The sequence below is a fragment of the Chaetomium globosum genome, genomic scaffold, assembly GCF_000143365.1.
Source record: "Chaetomium globosum CBS 148.51 scaffold_4 genomic scaffold, whole genome shotgun sequence".
NCBI lineage: Eukaryota > Fungi > Ascomycota > Sordariomycetes > Sordariales > Chaetomiaceae > Chaetomium > Chaetomium globosum.
The window spans coordinates 2335782-2357968 of record NT_165979.1 but is presented as its reverse complement, the minus strand read 5'-3'; the positions used below and the strand labels follow the sequence as shown (position 1 = coordinate 2357968).

The window sequence follows — 22187 nt, the reverse complement described above, 5'->3', positions numbered from 1 at the left end:
CGCTGCGCTGCAAGTAACGCCGATACAATGCGAAAGTCAAGAAATGATCAAACAACCATCGTTGTTTTTCAAGCCTCGAAACCCCAATGCCGCTCACATAGACGACACCCTAACGGCGGCCAAAGGGCGCCATGAATTTCCCATCACGGTCCACATCCCTCTCGGTAGTCCCACAGCCGGTGCGACGACCTTCCGTGAGCTCGAGATTGTCGTCCGCTGTATCCATCGCCGAGCGTGGGGAGACCCAGGATGGAGGGGGCATAGCAGCGCAACATCAAATAGAGGAGGAGATTGCAAAGATTAAACGCTACGAGGTTGGACATACCCCTCTTTTTTTTTCCCCTGTGTCATAGTCGCAGCGCAGCCACTGACGAAGACCCTCTCTGTTCAGGACTTCACCACCATCGGTATGCGCCAACTCCCAACCGTGGCCGTCGCAATTAAGCAACTCGAGCCCTCCAGCTAATACGAGCAAGATTGGGTACAGGATGCAGCCCGAGAGCAGCTGCGTAGAAAGGCGCGAAGGAAACGACAGGCCGGTCTCTACGGCGTGGGGCGGTTTGACTGGAGGCAGCGGATACGGGAAGCCTACGATGCGGCCCAGGGCTGGATTGTCGTCACTATCATTGGCGCCGCCATTGGGCTGAATGCCGGCTTGCTGAACATCATCACCGAATGGCTGGCCGACATCAAGCTCGGCTACTGCTCCACTAAATTCTACCTAAATGAGGACTTTTGTTGTTGGGGCGAAGAGAATGGTAAAGACGCCTTGGGCTATGTTCTGACCTAGCCGATATCCCCCACGCTTTGCCCCCCCCCGCTCACACTCGCTAGGATGCGCCGACTGGCACCAATGGACCATCATCGAACCCGTCAACTACATCATATACATAATCTTTGCCGTTCGACCCCCCTCGGAGACCTACAACCCGAGGCCATGAGCTGACTGCCATCTAGGCTTTGTTCGCCTCCACAGCTGCCGTTCTCGTCAAGTCCTATGCCCCTTACGCCGCGGGATCGGGCATTTCCGAGATCAAGTGCATCATTGCCGGCTTTGTCATGAAAGGCTTCCTCGGCTTCTGGACCCTGGTCATCAAGTCTCTAGCTTTGCCCCTCTCCATTGGATCAGGGCTCTCCGTCGGAAAGGAAGGGCCGAGTGTCCATTATGCCGTCTGCACCGGCAACGTTATCTCTAGGCTCTTTGCCAAATATCGCCGGAATGCGTCCAAAACCCGTGAGGTTCTTAGTGCTTGCGCTGCTGCTGGTGTGGCCGTCGCCTTCGGCAGCCCGATCGGCGGTGTCCTCTTCTCTCTCGAAGAGATGTCGAGTTACTTCCCCCTCAAAACCTTGTGGCGCAGTTACTTTTGCGCCCTGGTTGCGACGGCAGTTCTGGCCGCCATGAACCCCTTCCGAACCGGCCAGCTGGTCATGTTCCAAGTCAAGTATGACCGGTCGTGGCACTTCTTCGAGGTCCTCTTCTACGTCATCCTCGGTGTATTTGGTGGTTTGTACGGTGCCTTTGTGATGAAATGGAACCTCAGGGCTCAGGCGTTTCGGAAGAAGTACCTGGCGAACTATGCCATCCTCGAAGCAACACTGTTGGCTGTCGCCACCGCCATTATCTGCTACCCCAATGCTTTTCTGAGGATTGAAATGACCGAGAGCATGAAGGTCCTTTTTCGAGAATGCGAGGGTGCCGAGGACTACCACGGATTGTGCGACCCCAAGCACCGCTTCGGGAACGTCGTCTCCCTCATCTTGGCCACCGTCATTAGGATCTTTTTCGTCATCATATCCTACGGCTGCAAGGTCCCGGCTGGCATATTTGTGCCCTCCATGGCAATCGGCGCGTCGTTCGGGCGAACAGTTGGAATAATTGTTCAAGCAATCCACGAAGCCAACCCGAAGAGCGTCTTCTTCTCTGCGTGCGAGCCGGATGTTCCATGTATTACCCCTGGAACATACGCGTTCCTCGGTGCTGCGGCGGCGCTCAGCGGCATCATGCACATCACCGTCTCCGTCGTGGTCATCATGTTCGAACTGACCGGCGCGCTGACCTACATCCTACCGACCATGATTGTTGTTGGCGTCACCAAAGCCGTCAGCGAACTATGCGGCAAGGGTGGTATCGCGGACCGCATGATCTGGTTCAGCGGCTTTCCATACCTTGACCACAAAGAAGAACACAACTTCGGCGTCCCCGTCTCGCAGGCCATGATCGCCGACGTCGTCTCCATTCCCTCCACCGGGATGACACTCAAGGCCGTCGAACGCCTCCTCACAAAGGACAACTACCAAGGCTTCCCTATCGTCGAAGACGACACCTCACGACTCCTGCTCGGCTATATCGGCCGCACTGAGCTCCGTTACGCCGTCGACCGCGCCAAACGCGAACGCACACTCAGCCCCTTATCAAAATGCACTTTTTCCGTCCCCTCAGCCGCGGCCACAACCACCACCCCCAACCCCCTCTTCACCACCTCCCCCTCCACCTCCGCCCCCGCCGCCCCGCTCGACTACGCCACCTCGGCCTCCACCACCATCGACTTCACGCCCTACATCGACCCCACCCCACTGACCGCCCACCCTCGCCTGCCCCTCGAAACGGTCATGGAGCTCTTCCGCAAGATCGGCCCGCGCGTCATCCTCATCGAGCACCGCGGCCGCCTCACGGGGCTCATCACCGTCAAGGACTGCCTCAAGTACCAGTTCAAGGCCGAAGCCGCCGAGCACCTGCACACCCACCCGCGCGAGGGCGACCTCCGCCGCCTCGAGGAGGAAGGGCAGGAGCGCGTGTGGGCCATGATCAGGGCCGCGGCGGGGTGGGTGTCGGATACGGTTGGGAGGGTGAGTGGTGGGCGGGTGAGGTTGAGGGATTCGTGGGAGGGGGAGGAGAGGGATCGTGATTTTGCTGCTGCTGCGGGGGTGAGCGAGGGGAGAGGGAGGAATGGGCATGGTGGGATATTGGATGGGACGGAGGAGGTGGGGGATGAGGATGGTGGGCTGGAGTTGGAGGATCGGTGGCCCGGGGAGAGGCGATAGATGGACGGGTTGGGTTGGGTTGGTTAGGTTAGGTTAGGTTCTTGGGGGGGTTGATATGATAGGTTACGATAGTTGGATGGGCTATGAAATGAATTGAAGTGAGTGTCTCTGTTTGCTGTCTTGACTACGAAGGGCCGGCGTGTTGGTGAAACGAACCTGCCTGTAAGTATCTGAGAGTCGATTGGTGTTCTAGAGGCCCATCCAAGTTGGCGTTGTCTGGGAGGCATGCAGAGGAGAATCGGGGTTCGCTGCATGGGAGGTGAACGACAGGACAAGGCTAAGACACCTGTCCCAATGGTTGTTTGGGAGGCATGCGGTAGGGAGATTCCGGGTCTGCTACACGGAAAGTGATCAACTGGTTTGGGTGGACGGCCATCAAGACCATGCTCATTTTCCCGACGATACCCGCCTCATAAGAGCCCGGATAGGATCCCATTGGCTTATTGTGCCCGAGACCTTGGAGCACAGGTGCAGCGCCATATGCGAGATAGGATAGCTGTAACTAGGTCCGCCCGGCCAAACAATTCTGATGTGCCAGAGGAGATTCGTCACTGCCCCCAGTCGACTTGAAAGGACACTTACCCAATTGTCACACTGAGATAACGTGCAATCCAATTCTAGAAGTTCGTGTTGTAAACCTGGTCTCAACTCCGTAAATTCAATAATCTGCGTTTAATAAAATTATTCAATTCGTAAAACGCCAAGGTGATCCGCGCAGTGCGGTGGCACAATTGCCAATTGCCAGCACTGCAATTGGAGTTTCTGTTATTCACGCCGAGCTGATCCACGCATCGGGTTGTCTCTCGCCTTCGGGATCGCAGTGGGTCACATGGCCGCGGTGCGCAGGTGACCCCACCGAGGTCGGCGCCAACGGCGCTTTGGGGCCGGGAACCCTGGCACCGCCTTGGGATACCAACACCGGCTGACTGTCCCCTTTCTGACACCGCCATTCCCAACTCTTGTCCTTCGCAGCATACCATAACCTCATGTATTCATCCGAACAATCACCCACCATCTACCAAATATCTCCCTCGGACATCACGACAACAACAACAACAATCGTCAGACATCCCTAACCGGCACCTTCGGCATCCATCGACCCACTGAATCTGATCGGGATCCACCAGCCCACAGCGTTGTCGGAATCGTAACATCGAGTCTTTCCTTCGCATCGTTGGTTCGCCGATAGCCTCTAACACCCTCAGCATGGCGGTTGGTATCATCAAGAGCTCCGTGTCGAGCGGGTCGTCATCGTTTGCGTGCCGCGCCACCATCGATACCAATCGGTTTGACGACCTCGTGCTCGCCCTCAAGGATGCTCTTGGCCCCTCTTCTGGCCTTACATCAGACGATGTCGACGTTGGTCACCTGACTCGGTTGATGCGTGACTATGACTCGAGTCCGCGGGAGTGGTCCAAGTTTGCCATGGGCGACGAGAGCCGGGCGTACACCAGGAACCTGGTCGACGAAGGGAACGGGAAGAGCAATCTGGTAGGTCCGAGTAACCAAACAATAGAAACCCATCGTTTGTTTACTTTACCCCTGACTGACCAAAACAGCTGGTTCTCGTTTGGTCGCCCGGCAAGGGGAGCCCAATCCACGACCACGGCAACGCCCACTGCCTGATGAAGATCCTCCATGGTGACTTGACGGAAACGAGATATGACTTCCCAGAGGGGGAAACAGAGAAGCCGATGAAGGTCATTTCGGAGAAGGTACATAAGGAGAACGAGGTGGCGTACATGGCGGACGAGCTCGGCGTCCACCGTGTCTCGAACCAGGGCAGCGGCTTCGCTGTGTCCCTACATTTGTATACTCCGCCCAACGTTGCCAAGGGGGGATGCCATATCTTCAATGTCGATACGGGCAAGAAGAGCCATGTCAAGAACTGCGGGTACTTTTCCGCGTACGGGAAGAGGTTGTGATGGTGAGAAACGGGAAGAGGGAGTCTGGGTTTTACGGTGCGAGCAACTTTGCTCGCGGAGTTTGGGGTTAGGATGAAGAATGAGAATGGGGGTATCATATAATAATAATATGTCCAGTAGACGACAGAACGAGATGTTTACTTCCCCTTTTGCATACCATGGGCGCCCATGATGGCCGAGCACTCGCCCGTTGAATCCGACTCTGTCCGTGAGCGCCGCAACCGAGCGAAATCCGGCGAGTTTTCCCAAAACGGAAACGAGGGCCACTCTGCGCTGCTGAGAGTGGTTTCATCGAATTCTCGCGCAAAAACGGACATGGCGGCACCGCTGAAAAGCCTAGGAGAGGGCGATGGTTGTCAAGGGCTGATAATGCGCCAGAAGAAGTCAACAGAGGAGAAAAGGGAGGAATGAGGTTCACGTCGTCGACGTCCTGAGCAACCTTTCCAAACTAAGGCCATTTAGGGACTAGCGCGGATTGCACCATTTGACTCTCGATCTATTGGCTGTCAGGGCAAGGTGGATTTTGCCTGACAGGCACATGGTTTGTAAGCCATTCACAGCCTAACCCTAACCCACTCTTGTTGTCACCGAATCCAGCAACACCAAGCGCTTTCTTTCTCGATGGTTGTCTCAAGCATGTTGTTTCTTGAATGTCAACTCTTTCAGGTTCTTGTTTATACATGTTGCGGTCAGAAAGAGGATACCGAAGAGCATGCTCAACACAATGTCCGCTGAGTACGATTATTGGAGAAATTGTCGACCAAGTGAAATGAAAACCCGAGACTCTTGATTCACCCCCCAATATATCAACCAAGACTCGGCGACCAGACAAGATCCACCTAAGCACGGTCTTCTAAAGGTGGAAAGTAGGTTCCTCGCCGCCCTCAAACGATTTGTACACGGCCGTAATAGCATCCGCAAGCTCGTCTGGAAGAGGTCCGGCCTCGAACGCGTCGAGCGACTGCTCCAGCTGCTGCATCGTGCGGACACCAAAGACGACGGCGTCCCCATACTTTCCGTCCAACTGGGAGTGGTACGTCGTCCATCGCAGTGCTGCCGCGTGCCCGCTCACCCCGTGCTTCTCCGCGGCTCGGCGCACAGCGGCCACTGCGTCGTCGGTGGAGGGGCGGGTGTAGAACTCGAGGGCCCGCTTTCCCACGGGGTTCTAGGTAGTAGCTGGTTAAAATGGTGGTGGGAGTGGTGTTTGCTGCTTTGGTGATCGGGACTTACATCGTTGCTCCAGCGCGTCGAGGCGGTCGAGTTTCCGGCGCTGCCCGAGAAAAGGCCACCTGCTCCGGGGCTGTGGTTATTCTTTGTGTTAGTTTCAGCGTCCCCTGGCATGCAACGACTCCTCAGAATTCCTGTTGACTTGCCTGTAGGCGAAGTAAGAGATGTTGTGCTTGCGGAGGAGCGGGATAAGCTCCTTTTCACCGCCTCTCATAATGGCATTGTAGTTGCCCTGGTAGATGCTGGGTTTGACATAACCCTTCTCCTCGCAAATGTCGACGAACTGTTGCACTTCCTTGGCAGTGTAGTTGGATAGCCCAAACTTCTTGAACTTGCCCTCATGGAAGGCCTTGTTCATGGCTGCTGCCGCATCCTCGAAGGGCGTCTGACGATCGGGAACATGCAGGAACATGGATTCGGTAGAGGGGGTTCGGAGGTCGGCGAGCGACTGTTTGATGCTCGCTTCGATCTTGGCAGATTCGTGAGAACCGGGAGTGCCGTCGAGGACCTTGGTATGGATGGTGAATCGAGAGGCGGCCCCGGCCTGACCGAGACGGTTTTCGGAACCCACATAGTTGCGCGCCGTGTCGATGGTCCTGTAACCGCGATTGTAGAATACATCGAGCAAGGCTTGGACTTCTTCTACCTTGTCGATATGGATGATGCCAGGGAGCGCCGTGACATCACCGATCTAGATAAAACCGGCAGGTAAGTGGGCAGTGGACCAGGGATTGAAACCCAAGAACGCAGCTACTTACCGTGTGTGTTCCAAGAACAATCTGAGGGGGTTGACGAGCGGAAGCCATGGCGAAGAAGCTGACAGGGGTCGGGTCTTATTGAGGTGTGCTGTGATGGATGGCTGAGAGGTTTGGGAGTTGGGAACATCAACGTTACAGACGTGGCAGAACGCCTACTTTATAAGTGGGAAGCACCATGACAACCCACATCACTTTAATACTCTGCTTTGAAATCATGCCCAAAGTCCCTGAAGTGTATCACGGGACCAGCATCACTCCCGCAAGTGTTCCGCAAGTATCCCGCAAGTCGCCGCAACTCTTCCGCACGTCTCCCGCGACTCGCCCGCAAACTATCCGCAGTTGGCCGCATCTTTCCTGCCACGGACACTCCGCAATGGCATCCCCCGTTGTTTTTCGTTTGTTATCTTGGTCTAGTAGTACGGTTGTGGGACCGGAAGAGAGGAAGCCGGGCAGATCCGCGGACCGGTATACGGACGAGACTTAGAATCGTACGGAGTATCCGAGATAGCTCACCCAGTCGTTTCCCGTGTGAGAAATTCCGCTCAAGCAAGGGGCTACTGCCTCTTTTGTATATATAGCATCCGCGAGTGAGACGGGCCCGAGGTTGCTAGGTCGAGTTGTAAGTAGCCCATCATACGCGATCATCACCATGTCTCCTGTCACCATCAGGAGGAAATCAGGCAGGGCTGAATACGGCGCAGGATGCCATCTTATATAAACTACGTTATCTAAATTCTACTTTCCCCCACCGTCCCATCAATCCAGCACTGCATCCTGTCCACACCAACCGCACACCCCCATACCACCTTCGCAAAACCATCGATTTCCCCCGCAGCATACCGGGAGATGAATTGCTCGGGGCACAGCGACGAGGCGAGCAGCGGCGACTCCACCGAGGACAGCTCAAGCCACTTCACGGCAGACTTGGCCTCCCACAGGCCGGCGCGCGCGGTGAACATGACAGCGCCGGTACACTCGGCCCAGCCGCGGACCATGCACTCGTACACGTTGGCGATGGTCTCGATGATGATCAGTGAGCGCCGGACGCTCTCCGTCAGGATCCAGAGCTGCCAAAGTTCTGTGGCGGCGTTGTAGTAGTCGTGGCCGCCAAAGTTATGGGTGGTACCGGAGGTGGTCTGTTGAGAGGCGAGTGGCCCGGGGTTGTGGTATTCGTTTCGGTATCGCTGCATTGCTTCCCACAGTTGAGTTAGCCATCGTCGGAGGGTTGGAAGCTGACCTTCGGCGGCAGCCCGCGCGCGTACTGAGCCGTCAAAGAGTCGGATAAAGATGTAGGTAAACAGGGCATGGACGCGGGCTAGATAGCCCCGTACGGCCGCCGCACCACCGTCACCGTCGCCACCATCGCCACCACCGACAGCAGCGCTGGGCAGACTCTCGCAGGCCAGCGCAGACGAGCGGTCTTCGGCAATCTGTAAAATCGTCTCCTTCACCACCGGGGTGCAGCTGGTGTAAGCGGAGAGCGTCGTGAAAGCGTCCTGAAGACAGGGAGGCATGCTTTTGCCATACAGCCGCTCATGGATGAAGCTGTTGTGGCCGGTCCTGGCCCAGGACTGCAGCATCCCTTCTACGGCGTGGATGAACGGGTCCAGCTCGACACCGGCGGACCCATGCGGTTGTTGGTGCTCCTTTACCCAGGTCTCGTCTTGAAGAAACCAGGGGCTGGTTTCGCTGCCAGAGAGCTCTCGGCGCCCTGAAAGGGGCCCGAAAAGGGGTGTCGTTGAGATAAGATCATGGGGCGTAAGGGTATCGGGCTGAAGCGGGATATGATCGAGGTCAGGTCCGAGTCCGGCTGCGGGCCAGTCCCCTAAACTCACGGCCGGCACACCGGGGTTCTGCATGGTGGGCAATGGTAAGGGCCCAGTTTGGGGCAACGTGAGGAGTGACGCAGCATCTCCCCGCCGACGCTTTTTGGGTTGCGGATAGACACAGTCGATGTCCCTGTCTATACACCGCTGGCACTTAGGCAACTGCTGGTCGCACCTGCGCTTAGACTCTGCGCAAGCGAGGCACGCTTTCCGGTGAGGTTTTGGCATAGCGCATCACGTCGTAGACATAGACGGGAATCCGTGGTGAAGCGTAAAGAGGCAGTTGTATTCTCGTCCCCAAACCCCTTCACTGCCTTCTCTGAACACATCATATTCTGGATCTGCAGGTATGCTTACAAATGCCTATTTGGTAAGATGCTTGACAGGAAGAAGCTTGACGTGCTGATTGTGGATGAGCTGCGCGTTCCAAATAATTACCACATTCGATAACTAACTACTTTGTTATTCGTATTTTTTTGGCAATGCTCTTCAGTGTTTTGAGACACCTGGACTTGGTTCAAGCTGGGCCTGATTCAGGAACATCAGTACCTGCCAAGTTTCATGACCCGTCGAACCCGCCGAGCCAGGAAGAGCAGTGGCAATGACCCCCAGCGGCAAAAATGTCCCGGATTAGTTATCCCTTTCGGAAACAGCAATGCATGGGTCGCTCCTGCCCCAGCTTGCCCAGCCGACCCCAGCAGAGATTGCCCAGCCAAGAGCTGATGCCCCTCACAAGAGAAGGCTTTTGCTTTAACAATCTGCTAAGATAGGCTTAGTGACACACGATCTTGGTCCATTTCTCGCGCGAAGGATGGAAGGACCTTTTTGCAATTGACTACCAAGGTCGTTAGCGTTTTTTCCTTTCATTTGGCGGCGGTCCAGGCCATCGTCCTCGCCCAGTATTAACGCTGCCAGCTGTCCACCCTTCAGCAACAACAACAGGATCTGTTTCGAGACATGGAAAGTTGCTCGCTTCAAAGAGTACGAAGCAGTTTTTCCACATTTGGGATTTCGGTGTCCTCACGAGATGTTTTACCTTCCCCCTTGCCCCCAATAATTGCACTCGGCTTGTAGTCGACCAGTCTTATCCAAGAGCGACAGGATTCGGACTTCAGCCATGTTACATGCGCCGGTCCAGACTGCCTCACATGGTCTAGTCGAACACATTCCGCCTAAATTCTGTCTGCGGACTCCGAGAGCTTCCAGAAACACAGGGAATATGGTTGTTCTCCTGCACAGGAAGGACTGAGGAATCCCGTCCAATTGCACCTGTGACGTGCCAAGGCTCCATTCCACGATGCACCGTCAGCGTCTGAGCCCCCGATCATCCCTCGGTCAGTCACCACATGGAGGCGGGACACCCCGAAAAGGGGTTCCGCTGCCACAGTCTCACGGCGAGCAAGGGGCACGCTGGGGCACAGCAAGCCATGTTGTCATCTCAGCTTTTATGGGAGGCCGACAAGTTGAGACGGACCCAGTGATCTGGCAATCGGATAGGATCAGTAAAGTAAATGCATCATTTTGTTGCCGCACACCACTGCGAGCCTCTCGCCACCGACGTGCTTTTTATCGGGAGGCCCAGAGGTTTGGCAGGAACTGCTCCATACCAACCCAACCGCCCGGATACATAACGTTACATGCATACCCCCCTCGTGGTTCGGCTTTTTATTTTCCAGGGCCTAGACGAAAGATAGTCCCTTGGCCTTCCCCAGATTCCAGACACAGGATCGGAGATTTGGATGATCGTGATCATAAGCGACACCTTCCCCCCCGTTTCCGAAGAGACCGGCCCCGAAGGTTCTGCTCCGTGCTCCGATTCTAGCCAGAAACTCGCGAGGATGATGGCAACGGGAGTCTGCTGAGCAGCTCTCGCACGTATGCTTGTTCAACCGACATGTCGTTCGACGGTTATTCCCCTCTGGCCGAGGCGAGCGACGACCTCAGCCCGCTCCCCCTTGTACTTCGCCAAGGACTTACAGCCATCGCCGTGCTGTCTTGTCTCTCCTTTGTCTCGTCCACCGTTGTACTGGTCTATCTCACCGTCAAGCTCGCACGATGGTATCTCAGAAACAGGAGACAAAACCGGAACGCTGCCGCCGGACCGGCTACTCCCCCGGTTGACCTGGCCTTAGGCCTTGCTGAAGGCCTTTACATGGGCGATGTCGGCAAACGAGGACGGCCTCCGGCGCCGAAGAAGGCTCGCCTCAACCAGTTTTTGATCCTCTTATATCATCTCTTGCTGGCCGACATACATCAAGCAGCGTCATTCATCCTGAATGCCGTATGGGTTGGCCGTGACGGGATCCAGGTCCGGACAGCCACCTGCTGGGCTCAGGCGTGGCTCATCCAGACGGGCGATTTGGCCTCGAGCTTTTTCATCACCGCTATTGCCGTTCACACATACCTCGCCGTTGTATGGAATTACACGCCGCCGCAGTCGGCCATCTACATCGTCGTTGTTTTCTTATGGGCATTTAACTATCTCTTAATAATAATCGGGATTGCCGTTACCGACAATGGTAGAGAGGTCGGGGGCTTCTTCGTACGGGCGACGGCATGGGTAAGTTGACCATTGATTTTGCCCAGCCTGGTTTGTTCACTAACCATCCACAGTGCTGGATCAACGTCCACTACGAAGGCCTTCGCCTCTACCTTCACTATCTCTGGATCTTCCTCGCACTCGCCATCACCAGCATCCTCTACACCCTCATCTTCCTCTCCCTCCGCAAGAAACGCCTATCTCACTCCAACAACAATCTCACCGCCGGCGCAGCAGCCGACTCGACGACTAACATCAACGACGGCAGCGCTGACATCAACACCAACGCCACCGACAGCATCACAGCCAAACCCCTCCCCAAACTAACCCTCCACGCCCTCCACCCCCCCAACACCACCACCACCACCACCACCACCACCAAACCCCCCTTCAACAACCACCACACCCACGGCCACCCCCGCCAAGGAGGCGGGGGAAGCAGCAGCGGAGGCGGCCACGACAAAGCCTTCCTGCTCTACCCGCTCATCTACATCCTCTGCACGGCGCCGCTCGCGCTGGGCCGCATCGCCACCATGGCGGGCGTCGACGTGCCCGTGTGGTACTTTTGCACGGCGGGCGCCCTCATCACCAGCAACGGCTGGCTGGACGTGCTGCTGTGGGGCGTCACGCGCCACCGGCTGCTGTTTGGCGGGGATGTGGACGCCGAGGAGACGGGGTTGGATACCTTTGCGTTTATGAGGACGCCGCATGGGAGGCGGTGGGGGAATATGGTCTGGGTGGAAGGGGGTGGGAGTGGGAAGAATGGTGGTGGGGGAAGTAGTGGAGGTGGGAATGGGGGTGAAGGGAAGGGTGAGGCGGGAAAGTTGGGTGGGTTGGCTAAGCGCAGGATGGGGTGGCGGCCGTTAGGGTTTGGGGGTGGGAGTGGTGGAGGGGGGCAAGGAGAGAGTAGGGGGAGAGGGGATGGTGGTGGCCTGTCTGGGGCTGTGACAGCCGGGAGAGAAGATGGGTTGGCGATTCAGATGGATATGGTTACGACTGTTGTTGTTGAGCCTGCCGACACAGCGGGGGATGACTGGAATAGGGGAAGGGGCCGGCATGCTCCGAGCGGCTCGACGGGGACCAGGAGTGGAGATGATATATGACAATGACACGGATTCGGCCCCGGAGGATGGGCTGGTTAAAAGTATTAGTCAGAAAACTTAGTGTAGGGCAAAGGAGTAGACAAGATAGAGTTGCTCGGGGCCCTGGTGACCGATACGACATGATAGTGTTGCTGTTGATGTTCATCTGGAAATTACCTACCTAATTACCCATTACCTTACTCCTTGAGGAGAAAAGAAAGGTCGACGTGTACGCTCACAGAGAGCACTACGCATTACTGGCGATGTTCTGAAAACAAATATTTCCTGATCCCCGCCGGGGGGGGAGGGGGGGGGGGTTCTGGAGTCTGCGAACAGAGGGGCTGCGGCTGAGGAAAAGATAAGTTGGGGAGGTTTGACTTAAGGGAAGGAACGCAACTTCCAGACCGCATCCCAAAGCAGAAGCAGCCGCTCATTTGGTTGAAGATCTCATTCTGTCCAAATTAACAGATTCGTTTCGAGCAAGGCCCAATCGATCTTTGAGTGACAGACGCGAGGAGGTTTAATACGCTGGTGACTTAATTAAAGGCTTAGATGGAGTATTGTCCTTCCCACCTCCTCGCCTTATCAGGCACACGGTCACCCAATTAGCATTTTATACTTTTACACTACGCTCTTTTGACGCTTAAAAGAATCGGATTGTGTGTGTTTCGCCCCCGTCACTCCGGGTGACTTTCAGTGCCAGGACAAAGATTGTTGTTGTTCTTAATCGGGCAATACCAAGCGCCGCAAGGGCTGCAAGCCAAGTCGTCACCTGCAGTGACAACACCGTCTCTCCCCAGTTCTGGGTTTCGGGAAGCCACATGATGCTAGCCCGGCCAGAGCGGTTTTCGGGATAACCGGGATACTGAGAGGTTTTTGAGGGTCAGAAGCGAAGCGATCAACTCGGTGTGGCATTCGTCATGCAGGTTTTCATAAGGTAACATGCAGAACGGCTGGTGTTGACGTTGACTTCCAAGGAATCTGATCCTTTCGCAATCTTAGACGACGTATAAATCACCCCCACCCCGAACTCCCCTGGCCGCCTTCGGATTCAATATCAAGTACGCTCATTGCAAGGCTTTCGACCCAGCTCGCGCTCCTGACACTACAACAAGCCCAGCCCAATTTGGCGCCGTATTCGACACAGACAAACATGTCCCTCTGCGCCTTTGGCACCGTCCCGCCGGGGGCGTTAGCTACCCCGGTGCCGTTCCGGCTCAGCGTGTCAGTGGCGCAGCAGGAGAAGCTCGTCAAGCTGGTCCGCCAAGCCGAGATCGCGGTGCCGTCGTACTACAACACGCACACTGACGCGTCCAACACGTCATCGCTCGGCCTCTCGCGCGACTGGCTGGTCGATGCCCAGGACGCCTGGACCTCGGGCGAGTACAGCTGGGCCGCGGAGCAGAAGCGCCTCAACCGCTTCCCCCAGTTCCGCATCAACATCACCACCAGCACCACCACGACGGCATCTAACCCTGGCAGCGACAGCAGCAGCAATGGCGATGGCGCAGATAGCGAGAGCGAGACGTTCGACCTGCACTTCGCGGCGCTATTCTCGCGCAACGCGTCGGCCACGCCGGTGGTGCTGATGCACGGGTGGCCGGGGTCATGGATCGAGTTCGGGCCGGTGCTGGACCGGCTCGCGGCGCGGTACACGCCCGACACGCTGCCGTACCACGTGGTGGTGCCGTCGCTGCCGGACTACGGCCTGTCGACGCGGCGCGGCGAGCTGCAGCGGGCGCTGACCATGGAAGGCGCCGCGGGTGCGATCGATGGCCTCATGGGCGCGCTGGGCTTCGGCGCCGGCTACGTCGCCCAGGGAGGCGATGTCGGCGCCATCGTGGGGCAGGTGTTGTGTGCCAAGTTTGAGGCTTGCAAGGCGCTTCATTGTGAGTGTGGCTCGGTTGCAGTCTTTGGTTGGGATGGGGGATGCTGACGAGGTGGTGATAGTGAATCTGTACTTCATGAGCGCAGACGACGCGGCTGCTGTTGCCGGCTTGCCCGTCACGCCTGCTGAGCAAGTCCAGCTGGGTAGGGCGGCAATATGGGGCTCAGTAGGTACTGCGTACGTTAGCCAGCACGGGACTCGGCCGTCGACCATCGCTCTAGCTCTCAGTACGAACCCGCTCGCCATGTTAAGTTGGTAAGTCTACCGAGAGACGTGCTCCCGTTGGCAAAAGACGCTGACGGCCGGCCAGGATGGGCGAGAAGTTCATCGAGTGGAGCGATAACCGTTTCCCCCTCCCGCTCAACACCATTCTGTCTCTGACGTCCTTCTACTGGTTCACCAACTCGTTCGGGCGCGGTCTGTGGGCCTATAGCTTCGCTGTCAACCGTATTCCCGTTCCGTTTTCCTTGACCAAGCCGTTTGGGTATTCGTCCTACCCCATCGAGGTTTCGGCCTTCCCGCGAGCATGGGCCGAGCATCTGTACCCGAACTTGGTGCTCTACAAGACCCACGACAAGGCAAGTCGAAGCCAGCGGGATGAAGTGTTCACATGATCCTAACATGATCCTTCTAGGGCGGTCATTTTGCGGCACTAGAGCAGCCTGATCTGTTTTTGCAGGATTTAGAGGAGTTCATGGGGCTGGTTGGGCCCAACGTGACCAGATCCTGACGAGAAGAAGTCGTCACTGCCTGTGTAGGACAGTCGCCGAGACGCCGAGAGTCTCGGGCCCGGGATCTGGTGGTCGGTCTGAGGAGGCTGCGGCACGACAACCCGATCACCAGATGGTAGTCCGATTGGAAATAATGCCGTGCGCCGATCATTGTGGATGTAATCTCTAATCTACACCGTGTAGTTGCACAGTCAGTCACCAAAGGGCAGCAATGGAGGAATGACAATCCAGAAAAACAGAAGCGGTGAAGAATGCGCCGCAGCGTTGCTTATAGAAAAAAGAATGGCGGTGGCTTCCTTCGCATGCGCTGGCTTCGTTTAGCGCCAGATAAGCATTCTAGGATGGCAAACTGCATGAATGTGCCGTGTGACTGCTCTTGCTCGGTTTCTCAGAGGAAAGGTGAGGAAGGCACAAAGGGTTAGGGTTCACGATCTTCTCGAAACCCGAGCCCCCCCACTTTGCCCCAAGTTGACTGTGGAGCTCGACGCAAGATCGATCTGCGCGTTCAGGCACGGCAGAATGTTCCTCAGGATTCCTGATCAGCCGGTAAAGCTTCCATGACTGAGGGGTTCCGACGCTGATGAGATTTGCGAGCGAGGGTATTCAACCGGACAGAGGAGGGCACAACTCAGTAACGAACTCACCACTGGAACTTACACCAGTTATTGGTAGATCGCTGTGAGAATCAGTCGGCAAATGGCCTGTTCGTTAACAACAAGCTCGACAGGCCGCCCGGAGCTTCTTGGCCGCACAAGCTTTGGCCCCATCGATTGATCTGAGCCAGTGACGGCTCGGCTGACATGAAACACAAGCTCGTCCCCTCTCATTTTCCAAAAATATGACACGCATCTGGACCTGCACGCAATTATCCATCTGAAACGACGGCCGACGATGCCCGACTGCGACGCTACTTGGGGAGCAGTTCCAGTTCAGTTCAGTTTAGTTCAGGTCAACTGAATGGTAGAAACCAAGGTTTGCCAACACTTGGCCAACGCATCGAATCACAGCAGGCAGCCACCACGTCCAGTGCGACATCTGTTGCTGGATCTGATGTTGTTTTCCGAGGCACGGCTGAAATGGCCCAATTCCATATCGTGACTCGTGCGGCCCAGCCGTGTTTTTATGCTGTGCCGCCGCGGCGCGGGCCCCAATGGCAGATGTTTGCATAAGCGGCTGAAAAGTCCATGTGCGGGCTGATCCGGTCTTGATATCGTCGAGGCGGGAGTTGGGTGGTGGGAGAGGTAGTTAGGGAGGGGGTAAGGGATCTATATGCTCAGGGAACTGACCTCGCTCCTGTTACATGCTTTAGCTTATACTACAGTCGAAGAGGCCCTACGTCTGGAGTTGCGGCGGACTTGCAGGGCAGCTTTGAAGCTCAGTTGCTCTTGGCACCACCCCAGACCAGGATACTGACCGCAGCGTGCGGCGAGGGCCAACGAATCTCGTAGACTCCCACCATCGCGTCACACGCCTCCAAGGCGCGCCGGCGGCCAGCTAACACGACCACCGCCGCCGCCGCCGCGACGCCATGACAAGGGCTAATGACTGGTGCATTCGCATCTAGACTGAAAACAAAGCGAAAACAACAAGCCCTGCCGTCGGCCCGTCGCTTGACTTGCCGTTTCTGACCCCCAGACAGTCGTCCCCACGTGGAAGAGGCCGTTTAAAATGGCCGCAGTCCAATAATTCAAATCACCCGGATTACATCTCGGGCAGGCGGTCAACCATAATGATAAACAAGCCCCATATCCGGGACGGTTGAGTAGACTGCCGAGTTTAATGATAAGGAGCTGACGGCCCCCTTCCCACCATCTCGCGCTCACCTAATATCCCAAACCTTGTTTCTCCCGGCTCAGCTCCCGGGAAAGTCCACCCGTCGACGACACGCTCTCCGACTGCATGTGAAGGCAGCCCCTGACTTGGTCAGACCAGCTGCGACGATCTAACACGGGTCGCTTCCCACCTCGCTTCCGGACCTCGATCCCCTATAATCTCGGAGCACATAACCAGGAACGGGAGGAAGGTCGAAATCAAAAGGTCCTCTGCGCCGGCAGACAAAGAAAGTGGTTGGGGATTTTTCTTGACGCAAGTCGTCAGTCAGCAACATGTGGGACAGACTCAGGAGCGTGCCCCAAAGCTCAGGGCGACAAACGGGCCGCGGACACCCACTCGACGACGGGGGGATGAGCGTGGGTTTGGGCATTGGCTACGGCGGCCTGAGCAGTGCGCCGCCGAAGGGATACAGCTACTCCATCAAGGGCGGTCCGGCACCCCAACGACCACCTCGGGAGTTTTTCGAATCGCGATAGTGAGTGGTCACTTTTTTTGTGTTGTTGTTTGCGTCGGGTGCCGTTCCATCCAATCTTCACACTTCCCGGGCTGGGGGACTTTCGCTTGGTAGTTTGCTCCGAGCACTGCCTAGCTGCGGGGGCGTTGGGGCCCCACGGCCGGCGTTCTGGGCTGTGCCTCGGCGGGCTGCAGCTTGCTGGTTCAGGCAAGGCTTGGAACACCCTTTGATTCCAGCTTACAACTCTGGAACCCCTCCATCACCTCGCCTGCGCCCAGGAACCTGAACTGCGACCTGGAGCATCCCAGCCAAACACACGCGTGGCCGCAAGTGAGGTGTGTTTGGTTTTGCACGTCTTGAGAAACCCCGACTTGTCAGACCACCAATGCACCCACATCCACATGACAGCCATATGGGCAAGCAGCACAGCACAGCACAGCAACAAATCGCTTGAGTAATTACTGACATTGCCCGCCCTCCACTACAGCGAAACTGCGCCTGCCGTCAAAGAACCGCCTCGTCGCAACCCAAACCGCATCACAGTCCGCACTGCGAATTTCCGCCCCGCATCCTCTGTTTACTCAGAAGACTCTCACTACACCGCAAACGTGGCGACCAAATACGGTTATCGGTACGGCGGGGCCGATGACATCTCGCCGCCCAGCTCCCCCGAGCCCGATGCTGGGCACGTCGATCGCTTCCTCCCCGGCGATGTCTCGCCCGATAGACGAGGATGACGCACCGGGCATACCACCATACGGGTTCTTCCCAAATTCCGACATTTCGAGAAACGATCGAGGGGGCTCAAACCATATGTTGCTGCGGAGCCACGGCAGGGGACTCAGAGCCCTCCGCTCGAACCGTGCGATAACCCAGCATCCCCATGGATGCGCAAGGGAAGCGCAGGAAAACAGTCGGAACGCTGGCGACGCGGCGACATGCATTTCTAGCCCATCGTGGGTCCGGCACCGGCATCAATCCCGGAATCCACCCGCCCGGGACGCCCCCCGGTGGGACCCACTCACCGGCGAACAGACGAGCAGCTCTCGTAGCCGGCCGGCCCAAGCCACCCCGGCCGACTTCAACCAAGACTTGGGAATCACGGGGCAAGGGTGGGCGGAACCGCAGAATGGCCCCTCGGCGGCACAGTCTTTTGGTGACCGCGTGAGGAGGATAGCCAAGAAAGCAGCGGCTGCGAGGGAGGGTAACACTGACCCCGCCGCCGGCGCATTTACATCAACGCGTCCCAGCTGGCGTGGGGCAAGCGGGCGGACCGCCATCGTTGAACCCGTGCATGATACGCGTGAAGTGGCCCCGTTGAGGATTCCCGAAAAGAGCAGCAGGAGGAACATTCCGCCTGTGGCTGCGCTGAGGTCGAACAACGCCCCAGATGGTCCGGCCCGCCGTGGCCAGACCCCGCCTATCAGCCCTCCGCCATCTGAAACACCGACCAGGTCTGCCCCGCGAGAGGCCATGGGGAGAATTTTGACCTCGTCCCAACCCCCGGCTGCCACACAGACACCGTCCCAAACTGGTCAGAGGTACCCAAGTCCCCCTCTGTCCGGCAACCGGGTCAAGGCAGATGCCCCCGCTGTTGCCGCTGCGCGGGAACTCGTGCGGGATGGCCAGTACGCCCATCCTAGCCCAGTCTTTCACTCGCCCGACTCGACCAACCAACTCCGCCGGAAGCCGCCGCCGGTGCACACCAATGCGCACCATCAACACCAGGTGTCTCTCTCGTCGGTCTACTCCCAGCAGACCGAACCACCACTACACCACTCCCCGCTGCCGATAGCAGACACGTCCCCGCCAGCAGAGGAACCCTACGTCCAGCCCCCCTCCCGTTTCAGTATCACCACCTACGCGACTAGCAACACCGGCACCACGCGTGACGACCTCGACGACCACCTCGACGGCGACCAACCCCCCGTCCCCTCTTTACCAGCCGACTACCAACAGCACTACCACATCGCCCGGCCCTCCTCAGACCACAGCCCCGTCACTTCCCCCATCGACCAATTCATGACCTCCCCCTTCTCCGCCCCGCCCCCGGTTTCTCGGACCCCCTCCACCGACCCCGAACAACAACAATACGCCATGTCAGCCGCCTACAACCCGGCGCTCGCGCGGGCACTCGCCATCGACCGGCCCTCCTCGCGCGCCTCCGACATCAACAAGACCCTCCCGCCCGCCCCGCCCGAACAGTCCGCCGACCAAGCCCAGGACCGCGTCGGCCTGCTCAACGCGCAGCTCCGGGCGCTCGCGAACCGGCGCATCAACATCAACCGGTCGATCCAGCAGATGACGGAGCTGATGCCGACCGACAAGCTGATGAACTCGGCCGAGGTCGTGCGCAAGCGCGAGTCCGAGAAGAAAAAGGTCGAGACCCTGCGCCAGGAGCTCGCCGACGTCCAGCGCGAGGAGTACGAGCTCGGCCTCAAGCTGCACCGCGCGTACAAGCGCCAGGATCGCGATGCCGATTGGGAGCCCACGACGTTGTGGGTGAGGCGCGTTACGGGGTAAGGCTGGCTGGCTGGTGGTGAAAGCGGGTGGGTGGATGGGGGGGTTGTGTGTTGTCTGTGTGGTGTTGTTATCTTGGGGGTGATGACGGGGAACAAGGGGCGTGGGTTTTGGGGTTTGGAGGACGGTGGTGCGGGATGGGGGATTGCTTGGTTTAGGTTGGTCCGGCCTGGTTGGTGGATGGTGGTGGATATGGAATGACTCTGGAAAGGCTTTCGGAAAGGAGGGTATGTTGGGTTATGTGACGTCTGCCCATATTTTCTTTTGCTTCCCCGACATGTTTGGGCTCTGAGCGTGGGAGTTGTTGGCTTGATTTTTTTTTGTTTTCATCTACTTTGAGATGCTCCCGCTCTAGACGGGGCATTCGCGCAGGTTTCGTTCTTCTCTCGAATCATCCTACCTGTGCCGGCGAGGCTGGCCATGGGTGGATTGTTAGTAGGGTCCGGCATGGGCACGGTATCAATGTACAGACAAGCAGAAAATGTACATTTTGCTCTCATTGACTTGAGCTTGTTTTTCTGGCACGCTGCCTTGTTGTGGCGGGCGTGCGTCGGTTGTCGAGAGTTCGTGTTGTGGATAGAAGAGCTCTTGCATTATTGATACGCGAGCTACCTATCAACACTTGAGCCATTCCTTGACCGTAATATGCATCACATCTTTGCAAGTGTTTCACAAGTCATATCTTGAGGCCGCGTGCAGCGATCGGACCTCGAAGAGACTTGGTGGGGTGTGGGTATCAAGCTGTTCTCTAAATACTTTTCTGTCCACCTGGTAGTCCGTCTTTCTGATATAGTCGTAAGTGTATACCCCAATTAACTCCAACCAGTCCAGCCCGGAATATTGGCTTGGGACAGCCATATAACTCGCAAACACCAGGATACCGCCGTTTAAGAAAAAGGCAAGCGCTAAATGCAAGGTATGAATCGAAGCGTGATTGAGAAATGAAGCCGGTTCAAGTCGCTTGTGTTATTACATAATGTAGATACAGACAGGGGTATTAAAGTGTGTGCCGCTATCGAGAGAGTTGGAGCCGGCTCGCTCGCTCGCTAATAGACTCCCCACTAGGGAGTCTGCAAGCGCGAGGTGCTACCCGACGCTAGACCCTTACGCACGTGGGCGGGCAGCGTCGAGGGGATATCTTCGTCGCCGTCGTCATCGGATGACGAGTCATCGTCGATAACAACGGCGGTTGGGACCTGGAAGCCTCTGTTTGGGCCGTGATCGTTGGCGCCGGGCTCTGAACCGTCCGGGGTGGCGGATTCGGAAGTCGCGCCAGATGGGTCTGGCCCACCCAAAGAGTTGCTGGCCTTGGATGGCTCGTGGATCTCGACTCGCGCGCCGGCTTGTTCGTAGACTGCCGCAGGCCGAGAGCTTTGTGGGGTGGTCGGGTCGTGGGTGGCAGCAACGGCGGACGAGCCTGCCGAACCGTTCCCGAGTAGAGACGCCGATAGAGTCTTGTGTGTTGGTGTCTCGTCCGCCAAAGATTTATATGGCGTCTGGTAGCCACCATCCTCGTCCGTTCGCTGGCGCTTGGCACTGGGTCCCTCCCAGGAGCTCGTCCGTGGGGTGTTCGCGGCGGTCCACCCACTGCCAGCTGCAGCGCGCGAAGCGAAATCTGGGTGAGCCAGTGGGCTGGCATTATGCGTTTGCGTGCCGGCCGGCCCCCTCGCTTTCTCTCTTTCCTTCTCCTTCTCGGCCTTTTTGAGGCCCAGGCGTTCTCGTTCTGCAAAGATTTCGGCTTTCGTCCGCCTCTCGCGCAGCCGCACGCCGTATTTCTTGCGGATCATGGATTGCTTGGTGCCAAAGCTGTTACGCAAACCCTCGACTCTAGCCCGCCGTGCGTTTTCGTCCGCGATTTGGTTGGCTTCTGCAAACCGGGGTTGGTATTTCTCCTCGGCCGCTTTCAACTCTTCATTCATCAGCTGCATTTGATGCTCAGTAAGATGACTGTACGGGCCGGTTGCATTCGCGGAGGCCGCCGAGCCAGGCGTGGCTGCCGCGGGTCTAGCCATGCTGGGGTGCGCTGGTGTTGATTGCTGATGTGTTCGTGAGACACCGTTTGGGAGGGACGTTTGTGAAGTTGATGGGGTAACAACTGGTGGGCTCAGGGGAGCAGCCGCGACTGTCCTTGGTTGTTGTCCTCGACTAATTCTCCGTGGTTGGCCAAAGTTGCCGCATACTTTGTGATCGAGGTGCTAGATGCCGGGTCAGTCAAATCGGTCTTCAGTTGCGGAGTAGGAGATGGCGTGATTCAACGTACTCCTTGCACTTCATCTGCATCCATAAAGCCCTGACCACAGTGTGGGCAGGAGTAATTGAAGCCATTGGAAGTCGGTGGTATTTGGCTGCAAACGTTGTATCT

The 22187-nt window shown here is 57.2% G+C and overlaps 8 protein-coding genes across 8 annotated transcripts; 5 read left to right on the top strand and 3 right to left on the bottom strand.

Annotated features, from left to right (window-relative positions):
* Positions 1-131: 131 nt before the first annotated feature.
* CHGG_04488 (uncharacterized protein) lies at positions 132-3042 on the top strand (the record flags this gene model as incomplete). Its single annotated transcript, XM_001223701.1, has 3 exons — positions 132-314; positions 488-758; positions 977-3042. 3 exons carry the CDS (start codon positions 132-134, stop codon positions 3040-3042), a joined length of 2520 nt encoding a protein of 839 aa, XP_001223702.1.
* Positions 3043-4248: 1206 nt separating this feature from the next.
* Positions 4249-5378, top strand: CHGG_04487 (uncharacterized protein; the record flags this gene model as incomplete). Its single annotated transcript, XM_001223700.1, has 3 exons — positions 4249-4533; positions 4602-4922; positions 5088-5378. The coding sequence occupies 3 exons, from the start codon at positions 4249-4251 to the stop codon at positions 5376-5378; spliced, it is 897 nt and encodes a 298-aa protein (XP_001223701.1).
* Positions 5379-5820: 442 nt separating this feature from the next.
* On the bottom strand, positions 5821-7000 carry CHGG_04486 (uncharacterized protein; the record flags this gene model as incomplete). Its single annotated transcript, XM_001223699.1, has 4 exons — positions 5821-6132; positions 6198-6278; positions 6337-6885; positions 6953-7000. 4 exons carry the CDS (start codon positions 6998-7000, stop codon positions 5821-5823), a joined length of 990 nt encoding a protein of 329 aa, XP_001223700.1.
* Positions 7001-7680: 680 nt separating this feature from the next.
* CHGG_04485 (uncharacterized protein) lies at positions 7681-8811 on the bottom strand (the record flags this gene model as incomplete). The annotated part of the gene is made up of 2 exons (XM_001223698.1): positions 7681-8030; positions 8190-8811. The coding sequence occupies 2 exons, from the start codon at positions 8809-8811 to the stop codon at positions 7681-7683; spliced, it is 972 nt and encodes a 323-aa protein (XP_001223699.1).
* Positions 8812-10672: 1861 nt separating this feature from the next.
* On the top strand, positions 10673-12420 carry CHGG_04484 (uncharacterized protein; the record flags this gene model as incomplete). The annotated part of the gene is made up of 2 exons (XM_001223697.1): positions 10673-11338; positions 11392-12420. The coding sequence occupies 2 exons, from the start codon at positions 10673-10675 to the stop codon at positions 12418-12420; spliced, it is 1695 nt and encodes a 564-aa protein (XP_001223698.1).
* Positions 12421-13552: 1132 nt separating this feature from the next.
* On the top strand, positions 13553-14901 carry CHGG_04483 (uncharacterized protein; the record flags this gene model as incomplete). The annotated part of the gene is made up of 3 exons (XM_001223696.1): positions 13553-14288; positions 14350-14464; positions 14598-14901. 3 exons carry the CDS (start codon positions 13553-13555, stop codon positions 14899-14901), a joined length of 1155 nt encoding a protein of 384 aa, XP_001223697.1.
* A 2222-nt stretch (positions 14902-17123) lies between these two features.
* On the top strand, positions 17124-19828 carry CHGG_04482 (uncharacterized protein; the record flags this gene model as incomplete). Its single annotated transcript, XM_001223695.1, has 4 exons — positions 17124-17326; positions 17542-17640; positions 17793-17929; positions 18033-19828. The coding sequence occupies 4 exons, from the start codon at positions 17124-17126 to the stop codon at positions 19826-19828; spliced, it is 2235 nt and encodes a 744-aa protein (XP_001223696.1).
* Positions 19829-20886: 1058 nt separating this feature from the next.
* CHGG_04481 (uncharacterized protein) lies at positions 20887-21837 on the bottom strand (the record flags this gene model as incomplete). Its single annotated transcript, XM_001223694.1, has 1 exon — positions 20887-21837. One exon carries the CDS (start codon positions 21835-21837, stop codon positions 20887-20889), a length of 951 nt encoding a protein of 316 aa, XP_001223695.1.
* Positions 21838-22187: the final 350 nt, after the last annotated feature.